This window comes from Prinia subflava, chromosome 5, assembly GCF_021018805.1.
Source record: "Prinia subflava isolate CZ2003 ecotype Zambia chromosome 5, Cam_Psub_1.2, whole genome shotgun sequence".
NCBI classification, from domain to species: Eukaryota; Metazoa; Chordata; class Aves; order Passeriformes; family Cisticolidae; genus Prinia; species Prinia subflava.
The window spans coordinates 29,176,120-29,199,441 of NC_086251.1; the positions used below are offsets into that span (position 1 = coordinate 29,176,120).

Consider the following 23,322-nt stretch of genomic DNA (forward strand, 5'->3'; position numbering starts at 1 on the left):
TGTGTTGGGAGACACAAGCAAAATATCTTGAAAAGGCTGCTGACTTTCAGGGGCACACCAACCTTGTCACCTTCTCACCCTACCAGTTCCCCTCCCTCCCACCTGAAAAGTGCAGCCTCAGCTCCAGGAGATTGCAGATGGGAAGCATCTGTCCTTGAGCTCTCAGTCTCTCCAGCAGTTAATTATTAATCATCACAATATCCCTCGTGTCAAGCATCTGAACTGCCCATGAAGCATGCGGATCTGTTTTATCAGTCGAGTCAGAAAGTGTTCTGCCACTCATTACTGTAAAGCTGTTCTGTCGAAGAACTGAAGCACTCAGAGTGATAGTTACCTCATCTGAGCCCACACCAGATGCCCTGGTACTAACAGGGGCAATAAATGTGCAAAATGGGAAAATACAGGAGAAAGTTAAGCTTCTTTTATGGATCTGGCAACAGAACTGGTGCATGTGATGAGAACTGTAATGCTACTGCAGTTACAGGTATAGTGCCCATTATGAACACCTACCTACTAGGAACATATCTCAATATTTAGCTCCCTAAAAGATACCTGCTGGGCTATTAAATCCTGGGTGGCACAACTAATTTTCTGTGACTGTTGGCTGGCTGTTGTACCTCTCTGTGGTATGCTGCTGCTTGCCATTGCTTAGAATCAGAGAGACAATTGAGCTGCATGGAGCTCTAGGACTTACCTGTGCTCTGATTCAGCTTCTGTGCTATTCTAAAAGAGACTGAGAAGAGACAGACCAAAGAGTAGGCATGAAAGAAGAAAATCACTGAACTTGTCTCAAGGCACTTCTTACTATTGGGAATAGTCAGACATGAGAACTTGACACCCAACTCCTTCTAGCTGGGACAATTCTAGTGAAAATGGAATTGCACTGGCGCTTTATTTCTTGTTGAGGCAACATTACATTTTCCTGCTACCACTTAAAATTCTACTGTGGGAAGCCTTGGGTATTGCAGGTAAGTGAACTCATTAAGACAGGATGATACACATGACTTAAATTGTGTTCTTTAGGATCCCTAGGACATGATTAGGTCCTCAGGTACCCCTGTGTTCCCCTCTGCCCTTCTTTCTGTCCCAGAATGTCTTCATGCAGAGTGAAAGAAATTATAGTGGATCTGATGGGATGCTTTTTTGTCAGAGTAAATTGATGGTAGACTATCAATAATTAGCACAGCAAGGATCAAACTCATTCTTCCTTCATTCTTTTGATACTATGTAGAAGACCAGCTCTTACTTACATGTAGTAATGGATGGAGGTTTTTTTCCTCCTTTCAGTTCAAATATAACATTGTGTTCAATGACACCACAATGTTTTGTGGAAAATACAAGTGCTTTGAACATGTGAGGATCAAAAAGCTCTAAACAGATTGTGTCATGCTGCAAACAAAGCATGTCCTTGGTCTCTGGCCGAGAACAAACAAACCTTCATTTTGAGTAAAGCACTGGATGCTGAGAAGGGGAACACCCAAGCTTTAGTCCTAGTTCCCATCTCAATTGCATTTCTAGCAGTTGATGCCACTTCAATCGCTTTGCCTTGAGTCACCTCACCTGTAAGATGCTTTATTTATGGGATGCTTGGGTGTTTAAAACGCTGACTGCTTTTTGGCCCCTGGGATGTAGCTGCCTGGGTGGACATGATTCCCATAGGAACAGGAGGCAGCAGCAGGGTTTCTGGGTGGTGGGCTGAGGGGCAGCAGCCCTGCATCCTGCTGGCTGCCTGACCTGTGTCTGGGTGAGCACATGCCCTCTTGCTCCATCCCTCCTGCCTGCCCTGGCAACTGTCCCTGGCCTTCCTGCCAATCAGGGGGTGGTGGTCCCAGCCCCTTCTCACCAGAGCCTGCCTGGTGAAGGTGGGGATTTTCTGAAGCACTCACCCACCACAGCTGCTCCTGGCCTTGGCCCTTACTGCCCTTTGACCACAGACAGCAGATGAAGTATCTACAGACAGCTGCTATTTCTGTCATTAGCATCCAGACTTCCTAGGAGAAAACTGCTGAAATCTGTGACAGCTGAAATGTGACTCAGAGGAAGCTTTTTACTTCAGCATGTACAAAAGCAAGGGGAGAGTGAAGTAAGGGGGAGGGAAAGACAGAGCTCAATTTGCTATTCATTTAGTTCTGTCAGGAAAGCCCAGGCAACTCAAGATGACGGCGAATTGCAAACACGCAGCGTGGTGGATGTTGTTCAGGGGATGGAAGACGCAGAAGAAGTGAGTAAGAAAACAATGCAGCACGAGGGGGCTGTGTGCTGTGCTTCGTGACAGGAGGCATTAGCTCCCCCCGAGCAGTTCTGTGCTCTGCACCTTGCTGAGGGTACTCGACAATTTAAAGCAAATGTATCTCCATGCTGTGTTGCTGTTGCAGGGGCTGGAACAGGATACCCAAGGGATTTTCTTAGCCTTTTCCATTCCAGGGCATGATCCTTTCTCAGTCTTCTCCAGTGTTCTTGCCATTATTTCCTTGGAGAAGGAAAAGGCTGTTATTCCAAATCTGCAGCTGAGGCACTGGCTTGCAGAGAGGCTGGCTTGTCTGATGATAGGACATGAGGAATGGAATGAAGCTGTGTCAGGGGAACTTCAGTCTGGACATGAGGAAAAAGGTTTTCACTGGGAGGGCGATTGGCCACTGCAACAGGCTCCTCATGGGAGTGGTCACAGCACCAGACTCACATGGTTCAAACAGCTGTGGCTGCTGAAAATGGTATGATTTCTTTTTAAGGACTCTGATAGATATTTCAAAGTGAAGTGTTTTATTGAGGCTTCCCAGTTTACCTGTCCTCTCCTTTGATGGAGTTCAGGTAGCTTGTAGCTCTGAAGGGAACTGTAGGTCAGAAGCGCTCTCCCAGCACTCAGTCTTTTCAAAATGAAAGTGCAGGCCCTCTGTTGTTATCATGATTTCCTGTTTGAAAGAAAACTCCTAGGATTTCATGTCGTACTGTGACGCCAACAGGATCAGAGATGGTTCTTTCCAAACCGATTAATTTACAGAACATCTCTGGCAATACAATTCAAGAGGCTTTCTGAAAACGTGTCACTTAGTAAATGGGGGTAAATGAGCCAGAGCAAGAACAATTAATGCCCCTCCTTTTCCCCCACGACTCTATATAAGCTTTGGACTGAGATAGGAGGAGGTAAAGAAGAATCAGTCAGTCCCAGTTCTGCCCAGTGACTTGACAACAGGATTACATTCATGTTAATCCACCAAAATTTATCCTCTGCTTTAGAAATAGAAACAATTGCTCTAGACAAGCCTGAAGTCTTTATGCTGACCTATTTACACAGGTTATCATTTAATTTGATGGCCAACAGGTTTGAAAATATTCTTGTTTAACTTGGTACTTGACAGAATAAAATGCTACCTAGGATTTTGGAGGGGATAAGAACACTGGGGTTACAGGAAGTGATGTGGTTAAACACTGCATGCACATATGTGCTCTGGGAACAGCTTGACAGACTGCAGGCTTTTGGAAAGGACTAGTCTAGCAAAGGAGCAGGGAGAGAGAAAGCATCTGCCAGTAAATAGATGGATAAAGATGTTCTGTGCTGCTTTTAAGGAGCACCAATCATCTTTCTAACTTTGACAGGTGGCAGTGGGGCAGGAGGGGAGGAAGAGATTCAGAGAATTGTGTGGGTGGTGAAGAAATTAATCCTAATGAATTGGAAGAGCAAATCCACAGTGGGCAGAAAGCTTTGGATTTCTGCCCTGCTGGATATGAATAAATAGAAGAGAATCCCTTTTGCACGCAAGAGCTAATTGGGCAATTACAGCATAATCTCAAAACCTTTGCTTAAATTGTATTCTGACTATCAAAGCGTGAGGCAGATTCTCATTCATAGGTTCATAAGGCTTGCCCAGTCTTTGAGGCAGATGAAAGCCTATCTTTGAAACACCTCTCCTCCTTGTATTTCCAAGGTTTCCTTTCCATGTTTTTATTCTTATTCACAAAAAGAACACACAAGCATAAGAATGGCCAGACTGTTTCAGACCAAGGATCCATCTAATCCAATTTCATTGTTCTTCCCTCAATGCCTGCTTGTGCCCACAGTTGGGAGATGGAGCAGTACAAGCATATATGACACTTTCCTTCTAACACATTCACACAAATTTAGCTTTGGGGCTTCTCTGAGCTTGACCTCTGCTTCTTTACTAGGCTCTATGGCTCTTTCTTCCATTGAGTTTTCCTGAGCAAATGCCTTCTGTATTAACAGCCCTTGCTGGTAGCTTGCAGATGTCCTGTCTACTGGTGAAAAGCTAAGTCCTCTTCTGATTTCCTCACTCTTCCTACTTCTACAAAAATAAAAGTGGGAGGTTCCAGCATGGGAATCTCACCAGTTTATTTGGGTGGAAACAAGAAAACTCTTGATGGAAAGATTGAATTTATTTTTTCTGCAACAGTGGGTGTCAGGTTTGAGTTCTCCTTTTACAGCTTTGCTATCACTTGACCCTAAAGACTTCTCTTCTGACCTGCTGGAAGAAGATTGAAGAAATAAACATTACTGGAGAGGCTATTCTTCTATTTTTTTAGGTCTGTCTAGAAGCTAAAAGTGAAAATGTTTTCATCTACTCTTGAAAGGACAGGGTCCTGAGACAAGTTGAGTGAGGAATGATCAGTAAGAGTGCTGTCTGAAGTGCTCTCTGCTGGACATTTTGGTTCTCCCACCCCTAATTTGTGTGTTCATGATGTCTAAATCTTTATTATGACTGCACTTGAACTAAGATTTGAGTGCCACAATGCCAAGCAGTTCCACAGGCCGAAGAAACAGAGCATCTGAATGCTTCCAAAATTTTGGCTATTCTTAAGACTTTAAAACTCAAGACTGATTCCTGTTTACTTCAACCATCTTCCAAAGGCTCACTTGTGATGTGAATCATGTTATTCTCCATCCTGTCTCTCTTCTGAACCTAGCTGGCATTCTTTCTCTCATGAGTGTTTTTCTTTGGGACTGGCACCAGCACAGCAATTCAGCACCAGGCTGGTCTTGCTCACATCCGTTCTGGAGTGCCATCTGATCAAACAGATGAGGAGTATGTGCCTTGCTAGGACTGAGTTGGCAGGGAAAGCAAAGGAGGTATTTGCAAACATGGGTGCACAAACCCCATGGTATTAGTGTTCAAGTGAGGTAGAAACCATGGCTACACAATTACACAAAACAGAAGTGAAGCTCATGTCACAGTAGGCGGTCTTTTTTTACAAAGAGAGAGGAAAAAAGGTGCATTGCTGGCTAGTTTTTCTCTATCCAGAAGTGTTTTCAGACTTGGTTACCTGGACATTTCTGCTGCAGGTTGGCAAACCAAGCTGTGTGTTTGCTCTCATTGTTCACCACATACAAATGCACATTGGAGGATAAAGTAAGCAGAGAGTTAAAAAATTCACATCTTCTGTAGTTTACTTGCTGAAGAACACCATCTTCTAACACACTAATTACTGCCACAGAAAGCAAAGGCATTCCTAGGGATTCAGCAACATGCTTGTGTAAGTCACCATGTTCTGGAAGAGGATGATTAGGAGAAAATTGTTCCTCTAAGGAGTTTTGCCAAGGACCAATCTGCCGTGCTGCACCTTTGGTGCAATACTGGGCTTGTTTCTAGGCTTGATTGCTAAAATGGCATATGGGAAAGGAGACTGATTGCTGGCTTTGTACACAGTCTTGGGCATGTTTGCTTATTGCTAGCTGGCCATTTGATGGAGAGCAGAGGGTTAAAACACTGCTGTTCTCTAAGGCTTTGTTGTACACATACAGACTATTTATGTTTGCATGTGTGGCGCATGAGCAAATATGTCCTGTTTGCTTGGGAAGTTTTCTTGATGTTCTCCTTTGGAAGGAGGTAATACTCTCCTGCCTACAATGTGCTGGTGTTTGTTTTGTCCTGCTGTTAATGACTCATTTGTGATATCAACTATGAACCTCAGCCATGAACTGGGATTCCATCGTATTTCACAAAGACACTTTGTAAATAGGAGCCAGAGAAAGAGTTCTGGCTCCAGAGAGATTATGAGCTACTTCTCATCTAGATTTTATAAGGAAGCATGCAAAGAGAGATTGGTTTATGAACTCCATCTGATGACATTAACCTCTCCTGAGATCTCCCAGTCATGCAGGCAGTCCTTTGGTCATGATGCCCAGTTTTATATTATTTTGGGGATTTTATCCCTTTGTGGTCTCTTCCAGTAAGAGAGGCTAAACAAGATTATTGTGGTGTTAAAGGGAAGCACAGTAAAATGAAATATAGAAATGCTACTAACTCGTACTTCATAGAGCAAATGGAACTTTCACATAAGATGAAATATATCAGGCTGGGCTGCTGATCTTATTTGTTTGATGAATCTGTTTACCTCTTGCATGCATCCATCTAACTCAGGAGAAGGCAGATATATGGAGTGGGAACTGAATGGTCTCAGACCTATCCATTCATCACCTGCATGACTTTCATTGCTAGAGTGTCCAGATTACTTCCCTGCTATATAGGAAGAGATATCTTTATTTTCTCTTGGTTTACTGGATAATTAGCTTAATTTATGGCTTTATGACCATTTGTATTCCTTAGCTTGCATGAGTGATCTTACAGAAAAGCAGCTCAAGGGAACTGAAATCCACGTGTGCTGTACAATACCTTTAATCACTTATGCAAGTCATGTCTGCATCAAAGCTGAGACAACTGAATGGGGTTTTGCCCTTGTAGTGCACTATGGATCACTCTGGAAAGAGGGTGATGACTTTTTTAGGTCTCTGGTTCTCTGAGAAGAATTTCTGGGTCAGTATGGAATATGAGTTGTGTATAGTGTCCTATTAAGAGCATGTGCTCTTATTTTAGATAGTAATCAAAATAGGGGTGTGCTTGGACTGTGCTTCTTCACTTCCAGAAATGAGTTGCAGTCTGCTTTTGAGAAAGATGACAATGGCCCACCTCCTCAGGCCAAATAAGGCTTTGTTTATCTTCAATAGATATCTGGGCATCTAGAAGCCTCTCAGAAGGGCCAGTCTTGGGAGACAGGTTAATCTGAGAGCAGAGGTCTTTGATATTAGAAGATGTTGTGAGCTAGGTGAGGCATCACAGTGCTTACCTCTGTCTCCTACATCAGCCTGGCCATGGTTCAGGTTAGATGTCCACTCTGCATGCAGGAGAAATATTTGGCAGCTCTCTGAGGGATCTGGCAGACACCACCATTTGCACTCCATAGTACAAATATACAACCCTTTATTTTTTCACTGAAGCAAGTAGGAGCCAAGATGTAGTTGCAGCATCTAATAGATTTTTATAGAAATAAATACTAATGGGGGAGGTGAGGTGGAGACAGTGGGAGGAATATTCCTACAGAAACTTGTTACATAAGACAAATTCTCCTCTTTGGTCTTATTGAAGTATTTCCTTATCTTCCCTTTTTTCCTTCAATTCCTGATCTTACTGGCCACATTTCAGATGTGGAGATATTGTAAGATGCAAGCCTGTGAAGGATGCAGTTGTCTGAATCTCTTGGGTCATTTCAGGTCTGCTTCTAGATGTATGCAACATACAGGAGACTAGCACAGAAGATTTGCTTTAATACAAGTGTAAAATTACTCTTGTGCCCAGAAGAAAGGAAATATTTAAGGCAGCCTGAATGCTAATCCAACACACGCTGTGCTGTTTATGAGGTGGGCTAAGGAGAAGAAAGAAAGGACAACTTAGTGTTTTACAAAAAAGCTTCACTGTCAGGTTTGTGCCTCTCCCTGAGGCACAGGTGTGTGTGACCCTTGGAAGAAGCAAGCACAGAGGCTGTCCCTTTGAAGGGACAAATACCTGCATTTTAATCTGAAGTGGTTTGCACACAAAACAGTATCTTCATAGTACCAAATGCTGATGACTCATTGCCAGGCACTGCTCCTAACAGCCACTTCTGTCTTCAGCAAGAGATGGCTATTAAATGCTTTTGTAGCTGCACATCCAGTGCTACTCATTAAATAAAGACAGAGGGAATTCTTGGGAAAAAAAACCCCAAACACAAGCCTCCTGTAGCCCCCAGCCAAACCAAAGCAGAGCACATTACATCAGATTTATTAAGGCACTCCCACAGCTTTTTAATTTGTTCCCAGCCACAGTGGCATGCTGCACATATTAATCATTGTGTTGCATCTTCATATGGGGGGAGCAAAAGTATCCCTAAAACACTTTGTCAGCATTCAACAGCGAAATACCAACAATAAGAAATGGTTCTCATTCCCTAAGCTATTCATGTTTACTATCTTTGGTCATTTTAAATAGTGCTACAGTCATTCAGAAGCCCTTGGGTCATGGGTTAGAAACAATTTTCTATCTGAACTTCCCTGATTGGTGTTTCTGTATCAGTTTTGTGCCTTGTAGACAATAATTATTCCAACAACCAATTTTGGCATTGAGCTAGATTATACAGTTACCCCTCCTTGAGACAGTTCCCATCCCAATGAAATGTTCCTTGCTTTACTGGTTTTTTTCCTTTTTCAGACCAGGAGAAGTGGGTTTTGAGGGAAGATGTATTTGAATCTCCATGGCACAGCAGTATTTTATCATTGCTCTATGCAGGTTTCTTGCTTCCTGTTTTATCCCTTAAATTCTAATCTGCAGATATCACTGCAATGCGATTCTTCAGTAGTTGTGCTGGAAGAGCAGAGAGAGAGCACACAATTATGGCAAAAATGCACACCTATCCATTTCCTTGTATGAAGTGCAGAGAGATGAGACACTGTATGACATTGGCACTGTATTTGAACAGCTTTATCCAAGATAGGACAAACACTATAGGGTAAAAGGACAGGTCGCTAGCTGCAGGAATCTGTATTTTCCAGTATTTTTCTAAGCTAAGCTGGTTAGGCACCCTGCCAGCCAGGCAAGGGCCCTGGAACCTCTCCAGGAAAAAAGCTCACATTGTGAAAGGGTTTCCCCCATCTATGCTGCAGAACAGATTCTCTTCTCAGAAGCTTGGAGACAAATATTGATTCTTTTTTTCTTTTTTGCAATAGCAAACTACTGTTAGTGGCATGCAGTCAATATCTCTCATGGACACTATGAGGTATTTTGAATATGTGCCACCAAAGCCAGCATGGAGTATAGATTCCTTAGTGCAAACAGACCCTACCCTGCTCTCTTCTGCTCTGATGTTGGCTCACAGGACAGGCACAACTGGTTTTGGCAAGTGAATGGGAATGAGACAGAGTGAGAATTTACATGCCTATACAACATGCAATTTTGTTTCTACACAGCCCCTGCACAGAGAGAAAATCTGGGGATTCTTATATTCTTTTTTGACTTTTCTGTAAGGATCCAGATTCACCTGTGGGTAGGTCTAACTCCTGGCTATGAGGTGCTAATGCAGCCCTTGGGAACCCCAGGGTGAGTCCTACTTTGTGCATTTCCAGCAGCAAACAATCAGTGTTTGAAAGGAGACCTGGGATCTTCATCTCTGCTGGGGATTCTCTTTATCTGAGTGTGGAGCTCACGCTGTATGGGAAGGTCTTCCATTCAGATTGCTGATAATGATGGTGTTAAACACTGCAGGGTAAATGGGAATTCGAAGAAGAATTTGGAGGATCACGGTTTTGAATGTGAATGTGGTATCATGCTGTCGAAATTTCAGTTTTGACCTGGTCTGGAGTAAATCTGTGATGTGTCCATAGCAGAGCAGAGAATATCTCTCAAGTTCTTGTTTGGCATCCTAGCTATGGAACTATCCTTCATCAGTTTGTCTGTGGATGTTCAAATATGCGTCCACCTCCTGCTTGAACTCAAGATTTTTTTCTTTCCATTTTTTGGAGGCAATAATTTTATTTCCTTTAATATTTGTGTGTCTCTCATTTTTTTTTTCCTACAGAAGATGTCAGCTTTTGTCTAACAAATGTACTGCTAGCCTACAGACTTCTTTGAAGTTGTTTCCTGTCTACCTTAGGTCTCTACACAACAGGTTAAAAACAATGTTACTGTGATCTGCATGAATGGGATGGAACAGAAAGAACTATTTATTCCATTGTCTCTGGTGCTCATGGTCCTTTTGTGATATCATAAACAGACTTTTTATCCCTTTCCAATGGCTGTAGTTGCAATTACTTTGTTGTTACTCAGTCTTCTCCAAGTGGGTATCTGTGTAGAAACTTGTCAGAAATTACATTAACCAGTTTCTTATACTTTCTTGGTATAAAGGGAGTAGATGTCCCAGTCCTTATGTATCTAGGAGGCTGTTGCCCTTGGTGAAAGCTTTCATAAATTGGATTGCAATGCAAATATGGGTATTCCTTCCACTTGGTAGTCATCTCTGACAAAAGAAAGTTGTAAGTGGCCTGCATTCAGCTGATCAAAATTTTCAAGGTCGTATGTGTCAGATGAGGAGCTTTATTGTTAGTCCATTAGTCCATTGCATCCCATTCCTTCAGGACAGTCTCAGCCTAGAAATTTTGGAGACGATCCTTCCTTCCTCTGCCACCAACTAGATATGGTTAGGAGAAATGATCTTGATAGGTAATCAAGGCTTATGGTATGAAATGAAAACTGAACATGTTTGTCTGGATCACCTGACAGGTGTGAGCCACTGTCAGAGGATAACAGAAAACAAAATGCCATTCAGGAAAAAGGGTGAGCTGCCCAGCCCACCAAGCCATGAAGCCTTGGTAACAGGATGAGCAGACAGACTTTTTTGTCATAGATATTAATTTTCTCCCTCAAAGGCTCTGAAGGTTGGCTATAAATTGGATTCTGATGAGTAATACTTCATTCCTGAAGTACTTATGAATGGAAACAGCATGGTGAAGGGTGTTTCAAACTATACTAGAGCTTGAAAGAGACTAAGGTTTTGGATGTTCTCATTAGAAACCCAAGAAGAGATCACAAGAAATCTGCCTCAGGTGGTCAGGCATGGACTGTTGGTGTGCCTGGATTAACCAAAAAGGAGGTATTTGGGTTGACCCAGGCAGGAACATTCCAAAGGAGGGGAAGTCAAGAAGGAAGAATCAGTGTCATATTAGCATTTTGCTATCATGGAAGAGAAATTCAGGAACCTGAGCAGGGATCTAGACAAGCCTTTGGCAGAAAAGTCTTAGCTGCTGGTTTATTTGGTGGCATCAATTTCTCACTCTCTTCTGCTGGCTGTTTACATGTGCATGCATCACTTTGATGGAGAAGCTATGGCTGGTGATCAGGGTGTTCATCTTGGCTTTGAAAGACTGAAGTCAAGCAGAGGTGAACTGTGCTTTTCAGCAGTTCAGGGATATGCTGCAGCTGCTTGTCAGTCAGCTGTTCAGTGGGGCTCTGGGGGTGCATGTGACCTGCAGCCCAGTGCTGGGAACAAAGCAGATGCTGTGGCCTAGGCAGGACCGATGTCTCAACCCGAGAGCGTTTGCAAAGGATGCACTGAATGTGTGTTTTCTCTCTGTAAGGCTGGACATCAGGGTGGGGTTAGCCTCTTCTTTGGAGAGAAACACTGCCACAGGTCCACAGAAGACATCAACGGATCCTTACCAACAGGAAAAGGAGATGTTACTGTTTCTTGGTCTGAGCAAGGCTGCAGCATTACTCCACATCTGAAAAATCATTTAATAGCCCTATTTGTTATTACAGTTTTCAGTTACATTCTTTCTGCAAGATGAAGGGTAGAGAGCCATCAGGTCTAACCCCACCAGATATGTCAAGGACAATCTAGTTCCAGAGCCAAAGCATCTGCACTGTGCTTCAGACAGCTCCTGATGAGTTCCTGTCCAAGCTGTTGGCTCTTTATCTCCCTTGCATTATTTTTCAGCTCATCTGAATCTTCCTTGATGGGGAGCCTACTTATTGACAGTCTGGACTGAGGGCTCACAATGCAGATAGGTGTGCAGCATCTGAAATATGCTCAGCTGAGAATGTTAACAGCCTCCTTGACAAGCAGAGCAAAACATTTCAGACCATTCAATTCTCTATCTTGCACAGGCACACTAAGGCTTTCTCAATATCTCACTTTGAGTCATACAAATGTTTTCTTGTTCTTTTTTTGCTGCCAGGAAACTTCTAAGCACTTAGTCAAAGTCTCTCTTCTTTTTAAACTGAGTATGTTGCTCCTACTTGAATCTTTTGTATCATTCTTAAGAAGTATTCTCCCATAATTCATGTCAACCCTTCAGATGTTTGCAGATTTGTCATTTGCAGTCATTGCTTTGCCAAGCTATTAGCTCTCCTGAATTAATTCTTATATGTCAGTCTGCCACTTCCCTGATCATTTTGTTGCTGTTCTTTTTCAATACCTCTCAATTTGTCATTGTGAATGCATCTAAGGCAAAGGTATTGTCACTTCCTTAAGTTTCTAACACATGTGAGTTTCTCAGGCACATTCCGTGAGTGAATATATTTCAGTGTAATCCTACAGATAGATGCACTTTTTTTCTGGCTTTATATGCTCGGGATGAAAATTTGCATAAAAGTTGTCCAGACTAAGGGGATAGAGCATGTAAAGGGGTGTGCAATAGCATGGATAATCCTTCTTCAGGGCTGCTTATAAGATTCCGGTGTGGGACAGGCTCTTGGCACTGGCACACGCTCCAGCAACTCCCCCTCAGTGACTTCTGTTTGATGTCCCCAGTCCCACCCTGGCTCACTGAGCTGACTCCTTCAGGCACAGTCAGTAATGAAGTTTAGGGAAACAGGTGGAGGTTGGGAAAGTGGCACACTGCTTCTTATAATCTGTAAACAGTGTGCTATAAATACCATGTTCTGTACACAGACAGCCAAGATGGGCCATTTGTCATGGCTGGTGTGACAAGCCCTTGGCCTGGTGGCTGGCTTTGAGTGAACCTACAAACAGAAGAGACAGGGATGGTCATTCTGCAGGCACAGAAAATATTTGTTTATTTTAGGCAGCAAGTTGCCCTGTGTCTCCATTGGCAAGGCAGGTTCTCAGTCATGAGCTGGATGAGTGCTGGCTCTCCTCAACAAGAGAACTGTGTTTAATGCAGAACACAGCGGGTCAGCTGCCCTCTGAACAGCAGCTTCACATGTGCATGCCTTGAGGCCAAGGAGACAGCAGTGAACTTGGAAACACCTCACAGATGTAGCTGCAGGAAGGAAGCTCTGCTCAGGACAACACCTGCCAGCAGTGTGACAGGGTAGAAAGTGTAAACAGCAATGGAGAAAGCAGAAAATTGTAAGGAACTTCAAGTAATACCAGCATACTGAGCTAGAACTGTGCCTACCATTTATAGGATGAGACTGTAAGTGGAAACACTGGAGGTGTCCCATTGTCACATTTACAATCTCATTTACAACTTTCAATTAAAAATATTCTGAATGCACACAAAAGTTAACTTCCGAAATGCCTACTGTTTCCTTTCCACAGCATGATTAATATTTTCTTCTGTCCTGGTATTCTTCCAGTAAAATCGCATTGCGTCACAACATTCAAGCATAAGTAGATTTCCAATCTCTTTCAGCAGCAGCATCAGTTTTTAATCCACACACAGTGTTTTAGAAGCCTTTGAAATAAGCTCTTTATGCTTCTTGATTGTAAAGGTTTTATAGTTGGCTCATGCATCAGGCAATTCAGATGCATATTATAATAATGTCTGAAAAGCCACAGTAAACTCTGAAGAAATTCTTTGTGAGGAGGCAGCCAAGGAATGTATTTAGCCCAACCTGAGAGAAAAAGATACTTTGCAGAGCAGAACTTGGCTGAAATAGAAGACCTGCTGAGACAGAGCAGTCTGCAGTCCCACAGAGGCTTGGCCTCTCATTCCTCCCAAGGCTGCAATTGAGCATTTTGCCTTGGGTCTCCTCTCCTAGTATCTGTGGGTTTGCATCAGGGAATAAGTTTAACTGTATCAGTTTTAAGTATCAGGCTGTGGTTTCCCTATTAGATATATTAACCTGAAGGGTGGAGAAGTATCATTAGCAGAAGCTCCTTTCATTCAAAATGCAGTAGAGCAGAGACAGTTGCATGCCAAAGGATGCCTTGTCTTTTTATTCTTTCTGTGACTCTGCTCCTCAGATGTCTGTTCTTCAGCCAGCTCTTCTGTCCCAATCAGAGTATGAAGTGAGGTCCTTGTGTCACCCTGCATCCCTGCCTCATCAGAGCTACATAAAGCTCTCTTACTGCACTGAAGCTGCAGATTTCTCAGTATTTGAGAATGCTCTCCTGTAAGAACACCTGTAGTTCCTGAGCTTTAATCAGTTCTGCTAGTCCGGTTATTTGCAAGCAGGCCAATGCCTACACCCTTGGAACTGTTTTTCTTGATCCTTGAAAGTTATTGCCTACTGCAGCTGGGGGCTGCTCCTGTTTGTAAACACAGATCTCCTTACTGCAGTGTTTTGTTTCTTTACACTGTCTGGAATTGTAGTTGAAAGTTAACATGCCTGACTAAAGCAGGTGCTGCTTTTGGCTGACTGGATTTGGAGTGACCTGATGGGCTTTCACACCCATGTCCATGACATGCACATTGACAGCTTTTGCCAGCAGTGATGAGGACCTGACACAGGAGACGATCTTCCAGCTGGGAAGAATCATGTTCTGTGTGTGCTGGAGTGAGGGCCCACCCAGGTAGCTTTTCCCAGGTGTCAAGTATCAAAGACAGGTCTGTGTCATCACTCCTCAATACTCTGTTAAGCTTTATTTAGTTGCTGTTCTGCCCACGTGTATTGAAACCCTTTCCCACTTAATCTGTATTCACAGTATTATTAGGAAAAATAGCATTTTAGACTTGATGAATATATGAGCCTTGGACCCCTGGATAATGGAGTGTAAGAGACATGGGTCACACTGAAATGAGCTTGGGTCTCACCCAATTGCAAAAGAAAACTTGCTAATCATAGCCATGCTGTATAACTTGATGTCATCCCACATGGCAGTGAGTTTTTACCACTAGAGCTCCAGGGCAGAAGGGGTGAACAGCAGGACTGGGACATATTGCAGGACTGTGTGCATGCCTGGGGCCATGGAACAGAAGTGAGCACTGCTTCAGTATGACTGAAGAGCCCTGGATCTGCAGGAAGGCCCCTGTCCTGCATGTCTGTAGCTGAAGTAAAGCTTCCTTCGCCTCTGCAAGCATTACTTGGGGAACAATCTGTGATCTTTACCTCTCCTTCCACCTCTGTGGGCCCAAGATTCTGGATCTTGATTTAGAAAGCTGTATTGGGAAAACAAACTCTTCTGAAGCTGCTGGCTGTATGCTGTAAACAGCTGGGATTTTACTCGCTGGTTTCCTGAAATGCTGTTCTCTAGCTTTCCCCTCCAGTTTTATCTTTTGTGCTCTCAGTTTCTGGATCGATGCATTTCAGGACATAATGCTGAGGTATTGCTTTGATGTTCCCTAGCTGGTCTCCTGCATCAATCTGATATTGCCTTTAAAAGACTGCCTTTTGTGTTGAGATTTAACATTGCAGTGCATTCTCTTGGTGTTTGAGATAGGACTGAGAAGTGTGTTTGTCAGTGCACACAGTCCTTTGCATGCCTTCACGAGGCTGCTTAGGTAACTCAGCTTCAGGGGCAAGCACTGCCCTGAGTGTCTCCACTTGGATTTGTTGAGCCAAGGTTCTCTTCAGCAAGCCAGATCCCCCATGCTATAAGGAGGAGACATCCCTCTAAAGGGCCAAGCAGTGTGTGACCTGGCCCTCAAGAGGGAAAGGATTAAAATCAAGCTCAGGTGTAGGGCTGACAGTCTCTCATGGGACCTGTGTTGACAGGAGTCCCTTACCATGCTCCTTGCTCCCCAGCAATGTCTAAATACCTGGGTATTTACTGGCTTTACTGGGTTTTCCCTTTCTCCTAGAAGCAAAGCTCTGCCAGTGAACTCACAGGGAAAAGGAAGTAATGCTTCTGAATTACATGCAGACGGTGCTTTGAGAAGAGACATGGACAAGTTAGTTACTATTTCATCTTCTGTCTTTGGTAAAGGTGTGTCTGTCACAGTAGTGTGTGGTCATACCTGGACATCAGAGCACCAGATGAGGTCAGAGCCAAGCTCTCTCTAGCCTGGTATCCTGGCACAGACATTGCTGGTATGTGATGCCTGCTGAAGAGCAGAGCTCTCAGCAATGATCTATGACACTGGATACTCTGAGTTTGCAGCTATTTATTGAAATCAGATCTAATTAACAACAGGTGGATTTCTTTCCTATATGTTCATACAGATCATAAGCAAGGAAGGCTTAGCCTCTGTTCAGTAGTGGATGGATCTGGTGGACTGGAATATCCAGTCAGTATTGGGGTGATAAATGGAATATTGCTTAGTGTGTTGGCTGCTCAGAGGAAGTATCAAGTGCTCAGAATATCTGAGATACTCACAGAAGAGATCTTGTCTCCAGCATGTGGGGAGCTGTTTAGTTAAACTGCTCAGTGCTTTGATGCAGGAAAGATTTTGGTGACACACAATTGAAAGTAATGAAGTAGGTCTGAAGTAGGGGAGAGAGAGTTAGTGACAGAAACTTCAATGTTATAGTACAGTATTAGTTGATGGCAGAAGTTATGGCTGCATGGATGGGCCTCTTCTATCTGGAAACTCATGTTTCTGGCATGAGTTCCTGGGAACTCCTGCTCTGAAAACTGCCAGGATGATATAATCTGCCAGTATCACATCATCTGCTTCTCCATTCTAGACCTAAAAGACGTATATCAATACAATGACCCTTTTTAGTTTCTTTCTTTTCTGAAAAGTTAGGGCATGGTTCACTGTTTTGTTAAGACTTCGACCTCTGTGTGATGGAGAAATGAAGTGAATAACATAAGAACTGACTCAGAGTGTCTCCCAGAATCTAAACTATCTCACTGGTTATTCTGATTTCAGAACCAAACCAACAGAAAATCAGGGAAAACCTGAATAAAACCTGACAATTTTCAAATTCTACTTAATCAGGGACCTTCATTAAAAGCTATTAACTGATACACAACAAACTAAATGCAGAGGTTCCTCTCTAGGTTTGAATTTTGAGTTTTGGGTTATCTGCTGCTGTTATGAAGTGATTATAGCCTGGTCAGCCTTCCTCCCTGCCTCTGTTACCATCTGAGCTCTTCTTGGTCTCTGCTGAAGATGGAAATGAGACAGAATGCCCCAAGTCCCTCTCTGTATGGTTTAGGGCACAATTTTCCAGGCAGTATGCAATGCAAGAATGAATCACAACTCCCTTTAAGATATGGCTGTATTCAGTTCTCTGGCTCTTTTCATCTGACTGAACAGGCTGCAGATTTTTGTTTTTCAAATAAGCAATAACCAATTTCCTCCAGAGATGAGTATTTGCTGACTGTTGCTGTTGTTCTTACGCTCAGAATTGCAAACCCCTTGGAAAACAAGGCCAGCTCGTGCATGTGTGTACAAACCTGGCTTCAAATCTGGCTTGCATTCTCTTTTCCAGCTCAGCAAGTGACTGACATGTTCACTTTAGCACAGCTTCCTTCTGAGACAAGCCGGGGGCTGTGCCAAAGTGCTGTGAGGCGTTCACTGGGAGTTCAGTCACACACTGGAGGCAGATTCTACAGCACCCTGGAGACAGGGGTGAGATGAGGACAGTACAGCCATGATTCAGAGCTGCCTTGCAGTTTGGTCTTGCTAGTAGGTCATATCAGTATTGTATCAATAGAACAAAGATGCAAATCAGGCCCCGCTTCAATAACACCCTTGTGTGACTGAAATTATTTGAAGGAAAGGATAGCTTCTGTTCAGTTCAAATTCAGGTATGGCTGAGGCTGTTGCACTTCAGTCCATAATAGCTCACTTAAAGGAATTAATATTGAAAAATACACCATTTGAATATAGAAATGTCCATGTCATGGTCATAGTCTTGCAACACCTGACATCAGCCAGAGAAACACTTTTGCTCCTCTCTCCTGTATATCTGGAGGAGCCTCCTCATCACCTGTGCTTTCAGAGCTGTCCTGAAGCCTGTCCCTCTGCTCCAGTTGGGCAGGATGGGTTGCAGGGGCTGAAATTCTGTGCTGCGAACAAGAGTGCCTGGGGGACAGCGCAGGTTTGTGATCTGCAGGTATGAGGGTGCTCTGCATGTATGTCAAATCTCAGAACATTAACAAGTAGTCGGTCAAGGAGAGGGGTTTTTTTCTTGCTTGTTTGCTTAATTGTTGTCTGGATCGAACATAACCTTTAATATGGAAGAAGAAAAAGCGATAGCTGCAAGTGGCTTTCCATGTAACTTCCTTGTTTGAAATACAAAGCCTGATGCAGATGAGGCTCTGCAGAATGCCCTGATTTTGATAACTGGCAAGAGTATTTCTAATTTAAAAAGTCTCCCTTCTCTTCCTATTAGTTACTTCTCTAAGCAAAGTGGCTGCTGTGACCTGGGCATGTTTTGGTTGTATTGTTGCTGAGAGACAATAGCTCAGCCTGAGGGAAGAAGACAACCTAGTTACTGCATCATCTGGGAGTTGTTTCAGCAGGACTTGAGAAACAAGTGTTTCCCTGAAGCTCACTGAGACTACCTGAGACTATCTAACTCAGGAGTTAACCCCTGAGTGCCCCTTCAGTCTGTTTGCAGACAACACCAAGTTGGACAGGAATGTTGATCTGCTTGAGGGTAGGAAGGCTCTGCAGAGAGATCTGGACAGGCTGGGTCAATGGGCTGTGGCAAATCATATGATGTGCAGTGAGGTCAAGTGCCAGGTCCTGCACTTGTGTCACAACAGCCCCAGGCAGTGCTTTATGCTGGGAGAAGAGTGCCTGGAAAGCTGCCCAGCAGAACAGGACCTGGGGGTGCTGGTCTGCAGCAGCTGAACACGAGCCAGCTGTGCCCAGGTGGCCAAGAGGGCCAGTGGCATCCTGGCCTGTACCAGCAATGGTGTGGCCAGCAGGACCAGGGCAGGGATTGTCCCCCTGTACTCGCACTGGTGAATCCTTCAAATCTTGCATCCAGTTTTGGGCCCCTCACTACAAGAAAGACATTGAGGTGTTGGAGCAGGTCCAGAGAAGGGCAACAGAGCTGGTGAAGGGTCTGGAGCACAAGTGTGAGGAGCAGCTGAGGGAGCTGGAGGTGTTTAGCCTGGAGAAAATGAGGCTCAGGGGACACCTGAACGCTCTTTACAACCACAGGACAGGAGGCTGTAGTGAGGTGAGGGTTGGTCTCTTCTCCCAGGCAACAAGTGACAGGATGGAAATGACTGGAAGTTGTGTAAAGGGAGGTTCAGAATAGATGCTAAGAAAAATATCCTCTCAGAAAGGGTTGTCAAGCATTGGAACAGACTGTACAAGGAAGTGGTGGGTAACCATCCTTGGAAGTATTTAAAAAATGAGGGGATATGGCATTGAGGACGTGGTTTAGTGGTGAACATGGTGGTGGTGCTAGGTTGATGGCTGGATTTGATGATCTTAGAGGTATTTTCCAACCTTAAAGATTCTATAATTCTATGAGGTGTGGGAGGTTCAAGAACTGAATGGAGGGTTTTGTGCCTGGGGAGACACTGGCTTTTGTTGCCTGGTGTCATGTGTGGCCTCCATCTCTATCTTCTCCCCCAGTCAGAGTAGGGATATTCTTGCTGCAGAGAACTAGGCAACAGAAAACTGTGGGGAGGGGCAGCAGAAGGCAAGGGCACCTAAATACCAGGCATGGTGTTCAACCCAGGGTTCACTGCTAATGTGCTGTTCCAACTGGCAAAGGCTGAAATCTACCTGACCCTTAAGAGTTTGCATAATTCAAGTGAAGAAGTAAATGGAGGTTACACAAGGTCTGCAGAGAGCAGTGGGCAGAGTTGCAGCTGGGGTCAGGCAGTTTGCTGCCCTCCTACAACAATACATCATTTGTGATAAAAAAAAAAAACTCACAAAGAACAAGAAGCATTACAGCCTTTTCTGGAGGGAAATGGAACTGCTGTACTGCCAGAGGCAAGCATTTTTGGGGACATGGTTTAAGATATCAAGATTAGCCATACATTAAGTCAGGCTTGGGACTGTGGCTTTCGTATCAAAGCTACTGTGTTTTTTCACAGTAGCAGTGGTTGTGCAGAAAACATTTTCAGGTGATTTACAGAGCTACTGCAGTCATCATAAATACATAAGCAAGTAGTGCAAGCACAGTAGGTGGAGTATGCCAGACCTCTGGTTGCCTGACAGCAGAGGGGCTCTTACTCATACCATGGCAGCTCAGTGACACCAGAAGGTGCAGCTTCCACAGGGAAGGTGCAGCTTATTCTGGTTCCAAAAGAAGCTGCTACCAGACCCAGAAGAGAATTTTAGTTTAATGAACCTGTCATGTCCTTGTACAGGAACAAGTGAACAACACTCATTTTCCTTGCAGTGGTAGATTAAAACCAGAATTTAGTTGCTCTGAGTTACTAGAAGATGTATCTTCCTTGCACAGCAGTAAGTGAACTGTAAATATACCAGGCATGGGCAGTTTCCTCAGTGCCTGAAACATCATTTCTGTAGCAGTGCAGCTCTGCAGCTGACCTAATAAACACTGATGCTGAGTAGGGCTAATTATCTCCAATGCAGCACTGCCCTGGCATGGCTGTACAGCTTCCCTCTCCGGAATTAGCTTATCTGGGGCTTGTCTGGGTGTCTGCACTGCCCTTCACGGTGTGGTGGAAACAGGCCCTGCGCAGTGCTCGGCAGAGGAGCGTCACACACACTCACTGGACTGCAGTGTTTCTCTGCTCCGAATATGACGGGGGAATGCTGGCCTCCAGAGCAATGGAGTTGCTTAACAGCTCCTCTTGAACATTTGTCTGACCTATTGGGGCAACAAACATCCATCTCTGTGATCTCTTTGCCTAAAACCAAACTCATGATAAGTAGGGGTGCTGGGAGGTGATGTTACAAGGGGCGTGGAAAATAATTGGGGATTCTCTTATAGAAGATTTTGAAGATCAAATAAGGAAAGTGAATTGGTAAAACTGCCTCACTGTCAGGCATTAGGTGAGAAGATAGATAAGTAATCACACATCCTGTAGCAGCTGGGTTTATGCACATTCAGGTCCAGTTGTATCTTAATACAGGTTAGTACCTTAGGTGGGAAGGGTTAGATGAGGATTTTTCAGAGGGCTAATTCAATCCAGCTGAATAAACACAATGCCCACTTCTGTTGGTCTGTGAGAACCCCAGTTTGTTTGTCTCAAGATAATTTCAAAATCACTCTTTTCCTTAAGAGGAACTGGGGAGATGGGGGATATACCCTAGACCAAGATCATGTATTTCTTTTCCACTAATGCTTCCCAATGTGGCTTTTCTCTTACTGTAGTACTGGATAAACGAATACACCTCCACCTTGGGGATTGGTGTCTTCCACTCTGGCATCGAGATCTACGGCAGAGGTATGAAGTATTTCCTTTTTATTACCTGAAGAACATGGGGACAACTGTATGGCTAGTCTGATATGGAAAAGCATCCCAAACTTACAGCTGTTGGCAAGGAATGTTTGGAGGAATAAAAACTGAAAAACTCAGCCTATTCTCTTTCAGAGTCCATTGTGGAGTCTAGGAGGAACTCATGCAGTTCTGTTATGAACCATGTAGTCCTTCTTATTCAGCCTGTAACTGCAGCCTGTATAGCTTGTGCAGGTGTGTAGCAGGATGGCAGATAGGAGGAGCAATGCTGGAAAGCCATTCTGAAGTGAAAGGAGGGGATAGAGAATGGAGAAATGAGGGAGGAGGAAAAGGGGTGGATCAGGGGTTGTCTTAAGGCCTGCAGATGTGATTGTGCTAATTCCCTGTCAGGAAAAATCTTTTTTCCAGTAATTCTTTATGAATGTGTATGGTCTAGAAACCTTGGAATCTGGGTTTCCAGTTTTGGAAACTGTTGATTTGAAACAGTACAGTTACAAAAAAAGGCAAATGTCATGTAACACTTTTGAAATTGTCTGGATGGAGTACAAGCTGATTAGAGCCATCCATTTCAAAAGTCAAGGGATCTGGAAAACATCTGTAGTGTAGGGAAGGATGAACTACTATTACAGACTTTGTTTCCTTTTTCAGCATTAAATGGGGATGACTTGGCTACTCACTCATGGTATTTTTAGGCAGTGCCATGCACTAGCCTGAACCCTTGTGGTGCTATTTCCACCTTGAGCACAGAGGCTTTCACAGGGCCTGTGAGATGGCCTGTGTGACACCATGAGGATCACAGGCTGTGTTTCACAGGCCATGCAAGATGGCCTGTGTGACATGGAGGGACTCCACGGCCTGAACTGTGTGCTGAGGCAGCAGAGTACAATCAGCCTGGCCTTCTGCAAAGACTTCCCACTCACTGCCTGTAAATCCCTCTGGAAGATTTGATTTCACCCCACTCTAGAAATGGCTTCTTCCAGCTCAGTAGCACCCCTGGCAGTCTCTCATAGTTTATCTAGATGCCTTCAGTGCAGAACTTTCCACTGAAAGAAAGCCACCTGGATGGGGACCGACTCGGGTTTCCTGGTGCTGTGGGAAAGCAGTAGTGCTAGCATGGAGGGAGGCTGTGAGGGCATCCTCAGTCCAAAAGGTAACCAGGCAGTGAAAACAGCTTTCAGAGTCTGGCTGAAACAGATTTTGGCAATAGCCCAGCCCCTGCTGCTGATGTTGAGCCATGCAGACAGCTGCCATAGACTTTTTCCTGACATGGCGTTCATTCAGTTACTCACAGTCTGTTTCTTTCCTTGTCAGAGTTTGCCTATGGAGGGCATCCCTACCCTTTCAGTGGGATTTTCGAGATCACACCTGGCAGTGCGGTAGAACTTGGCGAGACCTTTAAATTCAAGTAAAGTACCTTTTCTACATCTTCCCCCCTGCCCCTGGTAGCCGTTGGTGTAGGGGGAGCAGGGAAGTCCTGTCATCCGGATCCTCCTTTCACTCTCCTCAGAAGTGCCCTCACTGCCATCCTTTACATGATCCTGATTCAAAGGCAGCCCTGCAGGGATTTTGGAGGTGGATAAAAGAGTGTGTACAGCAAACAGGGAACAGCGATGAACTGTTTGTCAGGGATTAAGAGAACGCTTACAAATGAGTGCAGTTCTCTTTTCCCATTTTATTCATCTTCTGTGCTCCCAGTTTTGCCTGTTACATAGAGAACATGCACAGGGGAAAAAAATAAGCCTTCTCCTTTTATGAGCACCCCCTCTCTGTGGATACTGCACAGAGTACCTGAAGTCATGGCGTGTGTTTATTGCTGCTCCGTTACAAGGAACAGACTGGCTGCTAGAGGAGTCTGAGAGGATGCTGCATTCTTCTGTTCAAAATGCTCAGATTGTCGGACAGTGGGTCAAGGAAATGTTTGTGGCAGGGGGACCTGACCTTGCCAGACTGCCAGTTTATGTTGAGGGCCATTTTAGAGCAAGTGCTACTGAGTGAATATTTGGAGAAGCAGTAGGTTTCTGCATAAAGTTTTCAGTCTGCCCCTTCCTGGCTCAAGGGACCCTCTCGATTGTGGGAAAAACATCTCCT

At 44.2% G+C, this 23,322-nt stretch overlaps 1 protein-coding gene across 1 annotated transcript in view; it reads left to right on the top strand.

The window, feature by feature from the left end:
* LOC134551476 (deubiquitinase DESI2-like) overlaps window positions 1–23,322 on the top strand; it is a 52,369-nt gene that overhangs the window by 11,602 nt on the left and 17,445 nt on the right. Inside the window, exons 2-3 of the mRNA XM_063399136.1 lie at window positions 21,150–21,222; window positions 22,546–22,639. Of these exons, the coding sequence (XP_063255206.1) occupies window positions 21,150–21,222; window positions 22,546–22,639 (167 nt within the window). The remainder of the gene's footprint in view (window positions 1–21,149; window positions 21,223–22,545; window positions 22,640–23,322) is intronic.